The 13,109-nt window shown below is 38.1% G+C and overlaps 1 protein-coding gene across 1 annotated transcript in view; it reads left to right on the top strand.

Annotated features, from left to right (window-relative positions):
• TNKS (tankyrase) overlaps positions 1–13,109 on the top strand; it is a 199,671-nt gene that overhangs the window by 164,213 nt on the left and 22,349 nt on the right. The window contains 5 exon segments of the mRNA XM_032869968.1: positions 900–1,045; positions 3,094–3,259; positions 4,101–4,320; positions 4,608–4,717; positions 12,571–12,759. Of these exon segments, the coding sequence (XP_032725859.1) occupies positions 900–1,045; positions 3,094–3,259; positions 4,101–4,320; positions 4,608–4,717; positions 12,571–12,759 (831 nt within the window).

Here is a 13,109-nt window from a genome sequence, read left to right as displayed (position 1 = left end):
CCTATCTGAGCATTGGTCTATTTTATCTGTAAAATGGAGATAATGGTCAACTTCACAGATAGATAATAGTTCTCTCGCTGAAAGAATATGAGATTCTTTATAAATTGTGAATTATTATTGATGTATTATTAAAATTCATCTGTCACTGCCAGTGGTGCAACCTGCTGGTCCTTAACTTTGCTTCCCGCTGCTCTATAAGCAGACGGAATCGAGCTTGTGCTGAAACACTCGCATTCACAAGGAGATGAAAGACGAAAAACGAGAGCATGATTGGAATCAGTTTGACTTGTAACGGTTGACAAACATCTCCCAGAGATGGGGGGAAGTGCTGATGACCGCATGGCTTTCCTGGAGCGGGTCAGGGGACCAAGTGGGTGGCCCAGGCAGAATTAATGTGATTTTTCTGGCAGCTTTTTGCTTGCCACATTAGTGGAGACAAGAGCTCTGGGTAGTTCTGTAGTCGGCCAGGGTCGGTCCTCCTTGAGTGAAACATGGCAGACGGCGTGCTGGTACAGGCAGACGAACTGGGCAGGCAGTCTCAGGGAGGAGAGCCTTACGAAGATGAAAGACAAAGGCATCATTTGCCACGGAGAGTCTTGCTTTATTATGAGTTTTTCTTTTTGATGATGATTTTGGCCAGGAAATGTTCAAAAAAAAAAAAAAGATGAAATTGCTCTGTAAGTCGTAAAAATATTTGTAGACACTTTGAAGCCAAGCAGAGTGCTGATTTTTAAACATCACTTGCATCATCTAATCTTTAGAAATAAATATTCATTAGGAAATGACAGCTTATCCAAGATGCCTGCAGTATTTTGGAGCAAAACGTGGGAATAAATATTGATGTTCTTTTTGTGTTTGTGTGTGTGTGTTTGTGTGTGTGTGTGTGTGTGTCATTAAAGCAACTTTGCAGCCCTCAGAATGTGAACTGCAGAGATCTGGAAGGCCGGCATTCTACCCCTTTACACTTTGCGGCAGGCTACAATCGCGTGTCTGTCGTGGAGTACCTTCTGCACCACGGTGCCGACGTCCACGCCAAAGACAAAGGGTATGTGTTAGAATTTAGTGTTTGGGACTTGCGAATTTTTTAAAAATATTTTTTGAAGTCCTAGATATTTTTTTTCACTCTTAAAAAAGTAATACGTGTTTTTTAAAATTTAAGGCATCTAATAGAAATGTACAGTATAGCAAATGAAAATCCCTATTACCCCACCTTCTGAAGATTACGTGAACACTTTCTGATAATCCTCCAGATTTTCCTAAAAGTATAAATCAGTTCAGATGCTCTTGTGGCGGCAGTGCTTGTTTTTAACTTAAATGATGACGCCATTCCACGTAGCCTGCTCTGCAGTTTGCTTTCTCACCCAGGAGTGTATCTCGAATGCCTTTCCGTATCGGTACTTAATTGTTCATCTCATCTTTTTAATGCCTACGATAGTATTTTACTGCATTGCACGAATGTGTTTATACAGTTTGTAATTTATTGTTCATCCTTTTTTCTTTTTTGCTATTTAAAATGTATGATCTCTTCCCAAAAGAAGCCATCCATCCCAAAGTCATTGGTATTAATAGACGTATAATTTTATTTTCACTAATTCAGATATTCTATACTTTTTATATTAGTTTACTAAATTATTTTAATTTATCTAGACAGAGTTTAAAGCAGTCACAGCAGCTGTTTAAAAATGCGAGAAGGAAGTTTTAACTGAAATGAGCTTCCATATTCTGAGTTAATTTCATATCATCTCAAAATAGAAATAAGCAAGCACTTTTCTGTGCAATTACATATCAGAGTACTGTGGAATTAAACCATACAATTTAGACTTCAGTTAACCATTACGGATTTATTTATCTTTTAAAACGGGCACATCAGACTTGAATATTCAGTAATAATAGCACCAGCTCTTTCCAAGTGTTGTAGGACTCTGGAGAGCTACCAGTAGTTGTTTCCATTGCCCATTTTATTTATTTTTTTTAAAGATTTTATTTATTTATTTATTTATTTGTCAGAGAGATAGAGAGAGAGAGAGCAAGAGAGCTCAAGCAGGCAGAGTGGCAGGCAGAGGTAGAGAGAGAAACAAGCTCCCCGCTGAGTAAGGAGCCCGATGCGGGACTCGATCCCAGGGCCCTGGGATCATGACCTGATCCGAGGGCAGCGACCCAACTGACTGAGCCACCCAGACATCCCTCCATTGCCCATTTTAGTTAGCACTTAGTATTTTTGGTCTCAAAACATTAAAAAAAAAAAAAACTGATCCCTAAGTAAAAAGGCATTTGATACCTTGTTTTTGTCATGTTTTAAGTGCAACTTAAGCTTATCCTTTTGATTCACTCTTTTTTTATAGGAATCCCTTTCTTTTTCGAATGCCAGCTGCCTTCCAACCAGAGCTCAGAGTTATCTCAAACTAGTTTGCTTATAAGTTGAGGCAGCTAGATTTTTCTCATCGGGCTGGAGTTTATGTTTGGTGTCACTGTTTCCCTTACTGAATACTGAAGTTTCTGTATCACTTGGCTTTTTGAGTTTTCACTGTATGACACTTAAATATTTAAATCTATGCATAGAAACCACTACTGAATTATTAGGAATTAAGAAATAAAGACCAAAGACAAAAGGTAAAACTTGCCTAAATAAACTAGTTAAATTGCATTGTATATTTTATAAGCATACAGTTTTCATTAGGAAAACCCAAATGGAAGAAAAGCTGAGTTGATTAAAAGCCAATTCCTGATTAAATTATTCCTGAAGTCACTTTGTAGTGTTGCTCTTAATATCGATGTAACCTGAATTTAAAGTATTGTGATGGAGCTTTTCTGTGGGTGTATCTGTATGTGTTTTAAGCATAGGATGGCTGTGAAATTTCTATCCATCACCAAGAAACTAGGGAAAAAATCCTTATATTGAAAGGGATGTTTTTGAAATTGTTAATCCTTATTTGGAAATGGATGACTATATCTTCAAGACCAGAGGAGAATTCTTTCTTTTGAAGTGAGTGTTCAATATAGTCACTGCTGTAGAAGAATTATGTTATTTTTATAATAAGTATCATTTTAACACAAAGATCTGTTATGTCTTTAAAATAATTTTCTTTTGTTTAGTGGCTTGGTACCCCTGCATAATGCTTGTTCATATGGACACTATGAGGTAGCTGAGCTTTTAGTAAGGCATGGGGCTTCTGTCAATGTGGCGGACTTATGGAAATTTACCCCTCTGCATGAAGCAGCAGCTAAAGGAAAATATGAAATCTGCAAGCTCCTTTTAAAAGTATGTAATTTTAAAAATTATAAAATATAAAGTAATTATATTTATTTTTTGGTTAGCATGTAAAATTATATCACAGTAAATTATTAAGTATAAGAAGTGCTATAAAGACTGCTTCCATTTTCTATTTTAGGGGGATATTTAAGTGTGGTATGATACTTACATAGCTTTGAGTAGTGTCTGAAGTGCCTTTCTGAACTGATTTGATTAAGTTCAGTTCATCACAGTTCATCAGGGTAGGTTTTGGAAAGAGTTGCATTAGTTTGCACTGCTTATCCAATACTTATGGTACTAATGTGAGAAAACATTGTACTAGGAGAAACAAGAGGTTTAATCAACAATGATTTTTTTTCTTAGCAGCTATTTTATTATTAACAAACTCATTGCTCATTATTAAACATATATCTTACAAGAACTTTAATATTAGAGTGGTATTAAAATATAAAGTAATCTTTAGACAAAATTATGCATATAAATTTGGGGGATATAAATGAAATAGTAGAAACTGGTAGTTTTATTAAACTAACTTAATGATTTTGTGTTTTTTTAAATTAAAAGATGTGAAAAATAATGAGACATATTGTTTTTTGTCTCTCTTTTTTTTTTTTTTAACTAGAGAAAAACTTATGCGAGTTAAACATAAATAGAATTCTTGTCCCACCACTTTCATGGTATCAGATATGGCCTCCCCCACCCCCTGCCCCAAATGCATACAAAATAGATATCTTTCCTTGGGTGGGTGAAGATGAAGTTAAAAATAAACCTTAGAAAAGATACTATAGAAAATACAAACCCCATTTGGTTTTGTTTGTTTGTCTGTTTTGTCTTACTGTTGCTGTTTTAGCATGGAGCAGATCCAACCAAAAAGAACCGAGATGGAAATACACCATTAGATCTGGTAAAGGAGGGAGACACAGATATCCAGGACTTGCTGAGAGGAGACGCCGCCTTGCTGGATGCCGCCAAGAAGGGCTGCCTGGCAAGAGTGCAGAAGCTGTGCACGCCGGACAACATCAACTGCAGGGACACCCAGGGCAGGAACTCAACCCCTCTGCACCTGGCAGGTGAGTGTCAGTGGCTCGTCCAAAGCCCATTGGCCGTTCTTGGATAGCTGATACAGTTTACCAGAAGATGAAAGAAATGCTGAGCAGAAATAGTAAAATGCTTTTGATTGACATAATTTTATATAATTTCTAATTGTAAAGGCTCTTAGTTATGTGAGAGGAGTATTAGCTTTTAAAGCAAAAAGTATCTAAAATCCTAACATTTTTCTGGCCATTCTTTATAGACATAGATACAAATATCGATATATTTTCTTAGTCTAACATGTTTGCCTTTTTCACTCTAATAGCAGGCTACAATAATCTGGAAGTAGCTGAGTATCTTCTGGAGCATGGAGCAGACGTTAATGCCCAAGACAAAGGTGGTCTAATTCCTCTTCATAATGCAGCGTCCTACGGGGTGAGCATGCTAAAGTTCCAGTCTGGAAAACTTCTCTGACATTTACTATTTTATCAAATGCATACTGTGCAGGAAGTAAGTAGATACGTAGCCACAGCATAATGTAGCACGATTTGAATCTTACTATTCAGAGTGTTTCCAGCCTTCCCACGCTCGACTATGCTTTGGCCAAGGGCCGTGCTCTTCATAGCTCTCGGCTCTTCTCACATTCTCTAGCACGGGAATAGATGTGTAACGGCTGCTCATTTAGTATTTACTGATACAGATAATAGATCTTAACTCTCCCCCAAGTAGATTTTAGAAACTATAAAATTGAGGAGGCTGTTTGTTTGTGGGCATGGAAATTATGCTTGCTTTTGTTTATCGAATCTTAAAAATAGCCAAGTAAACGGTCGAGCCATTGGTACATGTGGTTTCATAGAATTTGATTGTCTCACTGAAGGCCTGCAGCGGAAGTCCAGAGCCATTCTCAAAGCACTGTAACTGGAATCATCAGCTGCAAGAGCAAGAGGAGGGGACCGCGGTGCCTTGATGACATTTGTTGAAACTGACTGTCCAGAAATCACCAAGGCCCACTTAGCCCTAAATCACGCAGGAACAATCACGCAGGATAAATGTCCATGTGCTTTTCTGTTCATTCACTTATTCCCTGTTCAACTATAAAACCCCATAAATGCTGGATTATACATACCAGGGGTCTCACAGTTGGAATCAGTATTGATGAGGACAGTTTCTGGATTTGCAGAAGCCTAACAAACTATAAGTAAAAACTAATCATTGTGATTTCATATTCTCTTGCTCTTTTCCATTGGCCTCCATGAGGAATGTCCTCATCTTCTCATAAGCCCTCTGCAAAAACCAGTGTTTCAGAGAGATGACAGTCTATGGGAATACTTTTAAGGAAGGCAAGCAGTGCAATTTGAGTTGGACAAACAGGAAATTTCCCAATGTAACATAAATTAATTAAAACTTGTGAGATTTAATAAATATATGATTAGTACTGAAATCCTCTCGAAACTGTAGTAAAGTTATCTTTCCCAAGATGATTATCTCTTCTCAAATTTAGTAGAATTTTCTTCTGACCTTCCTTCAAAAAAGGTGCCCAGTTTCACTCTACAGCATATATTTCTCCTGAGGACCAGGCATGCTAAATATTTACTGCTAACATACTACATATACAGTTACGTATGTTTTTTTCATTTTTTTTTGTTTTTTTTTTACTTGTCATTTGGAAATTAATTTTCACTTTGTAGCATGATCCTTCTCTCTGTCGTCTGTCCCTCGAATCCCTCTGCTGCTTTTTCAGTTAGGAGTTTATAAAGCTGATGGGATCAGTAGAACTTACAGCAGAGCCTTTTTTTTTTTTTTTTTAAAGATTTATTTATTTATTTGACACAGAGAGAGACAGAGAGAGAGAGTCACAAGTAGGCAGAGAGTTAGGCAAAGGGGAAGGGAGAAGCCGGCTCCCTGCTGAGCAGAGAGCCCAACACGGGGCTCGATCCCAGGACCCCGAGATCATGACCTGAGCCGAAGGCAGAGGCTTAACGCACTGAGCCATCCAGGAGCCACAAAGCAGAGTCTTTTTACTTCATACAAATCTACGAAGGAGTAAGGATAGATGTGGGCAATAGAATTAGTTCTTGACCCGACCTAGTAAGACTTACACTACCTGTTGTGTAGACTACGTGGATCTGTGTGTTTTTCGATACATTTTACACATTGTGGTTGTAGATAAGTTCTATCTGGTCAGTCTTTAACTGCCACCGTCTTCACCGCTGTCACAGAAAGCAGAGAAAATAAAACTTAATTCAAAAGTAGTTTACCTTTTAATTCCTAGTCTCCTGATAGGAAAGGCGTTGAGCTGTTACTTACACGTGTGTGTCCTTTGGTGACTAGTATGAGAGAAATAAGCACACAGTGGCTAAACAGGAACGTAGTATGCAGGTCAACCCCGTTCTGTTTTGTGTTGCCTTGAAGCTCCCTTGCACTTAGCTGAAGGGGGGTGCCGTGCAACCAGGGTCCAGAACAGAGGCCCACTGTTCCATTTCATATTTACTTCACCATCATCTCCTAACTCCATGTGAGAAAAATAATGGACATTTTTTTGTTTCATCTCTCTTTCCATGTTACGGTGTTTGTTATCACATCCCTACTGCTATAAGCTCTTGGTAAATGAAACGAATTTATCGAAGTAAAAATGAATAGAAAATTCTCCAGGCTATGTAGAGGGCATGTGATAGAGGTTTTGATCAACCTGGTTGATCCCATCCTTCTACTACAGAATGTTAACAGGCTAGATAATGTGTTTACAGTAGGTTTTTTTTCCCTCATTGTATAGGTGGGTTTTTTGAGTCACTAAAAGTCCTTCTGGTATTAAACTTTACAAATTCAAAAATCAGATATCTGTGAGTCAGTGACTATTCACTGAGTAGTCATAAGTGTTATTCACTAAAGCCTTTACTTTTTTGGTTTCTTGACCTTTTTTGGTTGCCGTGGGTTTTCCCTGTACAACACTTACCTCTCCCCCTTCCCTGCCCCATAACATCCCTGTGACACAGTGATTCCCAGTTGGCAGTAGGTAAGATCATCCTCCCCGTTGAGAATCTCTGCTCTAAAAAATAATTTTATCCAATGCCATTTGTATACCATGTAATCCGTTGTCAGTAATCATGTCAAATCAGTATTTTATCTCATTCTCAATTAGTAGATTTAAAATGAGGACCAGTGTTAGCCACAATATAAAAATGTTAAAAGCTACTTTGTCTTCTTTTAACTAAAGGGTAGATATAATAATATTTTTAATACCTCTAGATATATAAATCTATCTTCCAAAAGTCCCTTTTTTACTCATGTCATAGTAAGCCTTGGCTGGATAGTATAATGAAAAGGTCGGGCTCTGGTCCTCATTTCTCTGTTAAGGTGGCAAAACACTAGTTACATTGTGTTGGGTGGTGGTCATCCAGTGGTCCTAGCACCGGCCTGGCTGCAGCGTGTATATGGTGCACTGTCCTGAGGTAACGGTTTTGTGGAGGAGATTTTTATGGTACTTCATGTGAGATAAAAGCTTCTCAGTTAAAAATAAAGCCGTTTGCAGAGTAGTTTGGGGTCTATCGTTACCCAGTAATCCCTACGTACATGACTCCTCCCTGATATGATACGCTTCGCCATTTTTGACTTTTCAGGAAATGACACTTGAGTTTTAGTCCGGCAAGACCTGCGGGCAGCCGTGTATAATGGAAAAACCTGAACTCGGGCTGTAAGCATCTGGAATCTCATCTGTAGGCTTCTACTTGATAACCCAGTCTCCAAGCAGTGCCTTAATCCTTCTGATCACAGTTTTCTCATTAGCAGAACTCAGATGCTGAAAGCTTCTTTACAGGGTTGTTGTGATAATTAGATGAGATCATGCATGTGGAAAGTGCATCCTCTGGCCTAAAATCCGTACTATAAGTAATAATAATGATGATAGTTATTATTATAAGATAATAATAATAATAATAATAATAATAATAGTAACTATTATTATAAGATAACTTGCCCCTAGGGGCGCCTTGGTGGCTCAGTCATTAAGCCCTTGCCTTCAGCTCAGGTCATGATCCCAGGGCCCTGGGATCCAGCCCCGCATCGGCCTCCCTTGCTCAGCGGGAAGCCTGCTTCTCCCTCTCCCTCTGCCTGCTGCTTCCTCTGCTTATGCTCTTTCTCTCTGTCAAATAAATAAATAAAATATTTTTTTTAAAAAAAAAGATAACTTGCTCCCAACAGCCATCCTACTGGTCAGAATAATGGCTGGGCGCCACCCAGCGGTCCTACGAGTAATCCGTGTGCTGGAGCAGCTCGGTGTCCGTGTGCGATAGACACAGATTAACTGGCTTCGGTAGTAGGTAATGACTTGCAGCCTGGGGATGAAATAATCATGTGAGAGACCCGTGAAATTACATAAAGCTACTTAAGCTGTTATTTATTGGTAATTATTCTTTGACTTGTATTTTACCTTTTTTACTCTAGAGAGCTCAGTTTGCTGCCTGTGTGTGTGTCTGTGTTTTTATACAGAAAGGATTTGCCACCTCAGTTTTTCCAACTGTAGAAACAGTCTAAGAAGTTTAAATAAAAGTTACAGATGTCAGGAGAGCGTTTTGTATTAGAATGTCTTATATGTCTAATATACATGTACACCAGTTAGTTTTTTGTTTATTCAGTACGTATAAGACATTGATATTTATTTACCACAAAGCCTGTAATTTTCTATTACCTCATGACTTGTTTTTCAGTGCCTTCTCTAAAAGGTGTAATCCTGGGATTTCATGACATCATTGTATAACTAAATGGTTCTCATTGGAGCCCAAGCATATTTCTCTTCTTACTTTCCAGCTTTCTAGAATTAAATTAGGGCCCCCATAGTCTTTTTAGGTAGTATTTGTCAGTTAAAGTGTTCTGTGTTTCAGCTGGATTCTGAAACCATGTTAAATTGCCTCTTGGAAACATTCCAGCGGAGTTCAGTTCCCTTTTCTAGACCTTCCAGTTCAATATTGTTCTTTCAATGGTATAAACTGAGCTATAGCTTATTTATTGCATTTGTCAGCCTTAAATTTCAGTTACTATTTTTGTCCCAGTGGTGTAGCTCTTTAAAGACTGAAGAAGCGTGTCTTTAGCATACTTTGATAGTAATCTACTCATCCCTGTTTATTGCTCTTTCTGATGTTTGTCAGTAGATTTAACAAGCATGTAATTGGTTGCTCCAAGCATAAACTATAAATTTAGTATGAAGAAAGTCGAACAATAAGTAACATATATACAATTCATTTTACACACACGTAATTTTCCTTGGACTATCTAATTTTGGAAGCCTATGCAAATTAGGCTACCAAATTATACTATTCTACCAATACACATGAGAGTAGAATAAAATTAATCATCTGAATCATTGTGTGAATGCCGTATAACCTTACTGGGGAGAAGCTTGAAGCTGTTCCATGCTTTTGGGTTAACTAAACAAAAAGAGCTATCCTTTTCAATATATATCCTTTAAATAAGGGAGATAAATTTGGGGGGGTTATTTTGTTTTAAGTAATTTAGGGAATACCACAGTTGGTACCTATTTTTATCTTTTGTGTTAGAATCAGTTATATAATGTATCATTCGTACTCCCAAGATCACAAAACATAGCTTGTTCTCAAAAGCCCTAGTATAATTGTGCTCCTTTGCTTCATTTTTTTTCTTATCTTGTCAAGCCAATGTGGGAGCTTCCTTAGAAGTTATTTGATTTATATTTTCCTCATAAATTTTTTTCTTTTTTTTTTTAATTATGTTAGTCACCATACAGAACATACAGGACATCATTAGTTTTGATGCAGTGTTCCATGATTCATTGTTTGTATATAACACCCAGTGCTCCACGTGATACGTGCCCTCCTTAATACCCATCACTGGCTCACCCATTCCCCAATCCCACTCCCCTCTAAAACCCTCAGTTTGTTTCTCGGCATCCATAGTCTCTCATGGTTCATCTCCCCCTCCGATTTTCCTCCCTCCATTTTTCCCTTCTTTCCCCTAAGGTCCTCCATGCTGTTCCTTACGTTCCACAAACGAGTGATCATATGGTTTTATGATAATTGACTTTCTCTGTTTGAATTACTTCACTTTCCATAATCGTCTCCAGTCCCATCCATATTGATCTATAAGCTGGGTATTCATCCTTTCTGATGGCTGAGTAAAATCCCACTGTGTACGTCCCATCTTCTTTTTCCATTCATCTGTTGAAGGACATCTCAGCATCTTCCACAGTTTGGCTGTTGTGGACATTGCTGCTATGAACATTGGGGTGCATATGGCCCTTCTTTTCACTACATCTGTATCTTTGGGGTAAATACCCAGTAGTACAATTGCTGGGCCATAGGGTAGCTCTGTCGTAAGTCTTCTTCTCTTTATTTTTTGAAATTATTTTCCTGAAATTAATAAGTATTAGATTTTGAAAACTTGAACATTGCCTCAGAAAAAGCATCTGTTCTTTTCGAGGTGAGTGTCTTTGAGAGAGCAAAGACTGTCTTACAGAAAATATGAAGAAGCATGCCGGAAATCTCATCTTGGGATATATCTGTTTCTACCTTCCCCGTCTCTTCTCGTTCTCTTGATAGTCAGCTTCTGATAACTCAGTATATTGCAGTAGAGCAACGGCTTGAGTTAGAAATCTAGTCTTAACAGATGATGTGCTTCTGACTTAAACATCAGAAGTGGTCAAGTTATGCCAGGAAATGTATCCATAAAGAACACAAATATGTCAACTGCACAAAATTATAGAATATTAGAGTTGAAATGGATTTTAGAACTACTTTAGTGGCAACCAAAGTAGCATCCTTAAATGTGCTTATAAGAATAAAGTTATTTTTATTATTCTCAAAAGTCCAACCATTGAATTAATATTACTGTTGCATAATTCATTGTCTTAAGCTTACTTTCTAAGGACTTTTTGGAAGAAACTGAAACTTTTTGCTATATAGAACTTACTATTTGAGGGAACCTGCTCCCCTTGAAACTTTCTTCTACATTTTCTCACGTGGTCCTGACCCCTCACAGTTCTTTAGTTCTTATCACCCCTTTTGTCTCCTCTGAGGACTCTTCTTCCACTCTCCTCTCTCCAAATGCTGTTTTCTCAAAGCTTTATATCCCCTCCCTCTGCTTAAAATTATCTTTCTGTGTTCCTTTTCTTAGCAAGTTTATCAACTAGCTACAACTGTCAACTCAGTGTTCTGTTTTGCAGTCCCCCAAGAGTCCCTACCCGCGGGTCCAGGCACTTAGTAGTACTCAGCTATGTCTGGTGGTTGGGTGAGTAGGTGAGAGAGCGCAAGGGAGGATATAAATGGCGCCCTTCCTTGTCTGTGCTCCCGCCTTTTGTGTCAAACCATTCACAGAACAGCATTACTTCGATATTTTACCTCAAAAACCGTTTACTCAAAGTGAAACTTACTTTCTTATAGTTTCATTCCCACTTCAACTTTCGCTACTCAGAGTCTGTTAATGGTTCCCCTTTGGTTTTTAATCTTCTAGACAAATTTTGAAAAACGGAAGGTAGTCAGTCACCTTTGCCTTTTCTGTCTCTTTCGTTCTTTGCAGTTAATCTGTCTTTCTAAAATCCAGGTTTTTTTTCCTTTTTCTTTCCTTTTTCCTTTTTTTCTTTCCTTTTTTTCCAATTTCTCAATTTTAGCTCTTCTTTTCCATTCTTCTCTGGCCATCATGGTTCAGCATCTCATCACATCACACCCAGCTTTTAATGTATCTGCTGCTAACATTTCCCCCACCCGCAAGTCATTTTGAACATTGCAGACTCAGTTTTGTACAGTGCTGTTTTGTTATGTTATATTACTTCCCCAAGAGCTGAAGAGAAAACAGTGAGAATCTTTGAGACAAATGTTTCAATAAATAGATCAGATTGGAGTGGGTTAGAAGAGAAATAGGAAGATCAGAGAAGCAAACAAGAACACCTGTTTCAAAAGTTTCAGGCAGTCTAGACCTTTGAGAGGAGGCTTGGAGTCAGGTCATACTTTCATTTTATGTGTTCATTTTTAAGATAGACCTGAATATGGTAGAAGGCCAAATAAAAAATTTTATAAGCACGTATGAAGAATCACAGGGTAAAATAGTAATGACTGCAGAATGGAGATTTTGGAGGCAAGAAAAGATGGGGTCCAATATATAGGAGTGGGATAAGTATGTTTTTTTTTAATAGAAGAAACGTATATTAAGGATGAGAAGAGAGAATGAGAAGAGGGAAGGAAGTGTTAAACACAGCAAGCAAACCCGATGGAGCTTGACCAGATAATCTCATTCTTGATCTTTTGCATCCTCTGTTTTTTTCTCAGCATGTGGATATAGCAGCATTATTGATAAAATACAACACGTGTGTAAATGCCACAGATAAGTGGGCATTTACTCCTCTTCATGAAGCAGCCCAGAAAGGAAGGACCCAGTTATGTGCCCTACTTCTGGCCCATGGTGCGGATCCCACTATGAAGAACCAAGAAGGTCAGACACCTTTAGATCTGGCAACAGTAAGTCTTCATTCTGGATTATTTAGTATTGCTTTAAATTTGTGCTCTCCGAGACGACATTAAATTTCAGGGCTGAGCAGGTTTACCTTGAGCGGTAAGAACAAATTTCCTTCCTTCTGACATTTTTTTTATTTGCATATTAGATAATTCAAAACTCTGTTAAGGCCAACTAAGCAGTGCCTTAACTTCATTCTTTCTGCCATGCTTAACTTGCATGGGAAAACAACACGTATCTAGAATGTATCCTCAGAGAATTACGAGTGAAGTATCTTAGACCTTCTACATTTGGCATATTGTTCAGGAGCAGCCGATGTTTATGATAATGTACCTGAGGCTGTGAGATAGTCAAA

This window comes from Lontra canadensis, unplaced genomic scaffold (genome assembly GCF_010015895.1).
Source record: "Lontra canadensis isolate GAN:19392208 unplaced genomic scaffold, GSC_riverotter_1.0 scaffold39, whole genome shotgun sequence".
In the NCBI taxonomy this organism is placed as follows: domain Eukaryota; kingdom Metazoa; phylum Chordata; class Mammalia; order Carnivora; family Mustelidae; genus Lontra; species Lontra canadensis.
Note: the sequence above shows the minus strand (reverse complement) of the source record. Positions and strands in the feature narration are given on the sequence as shown.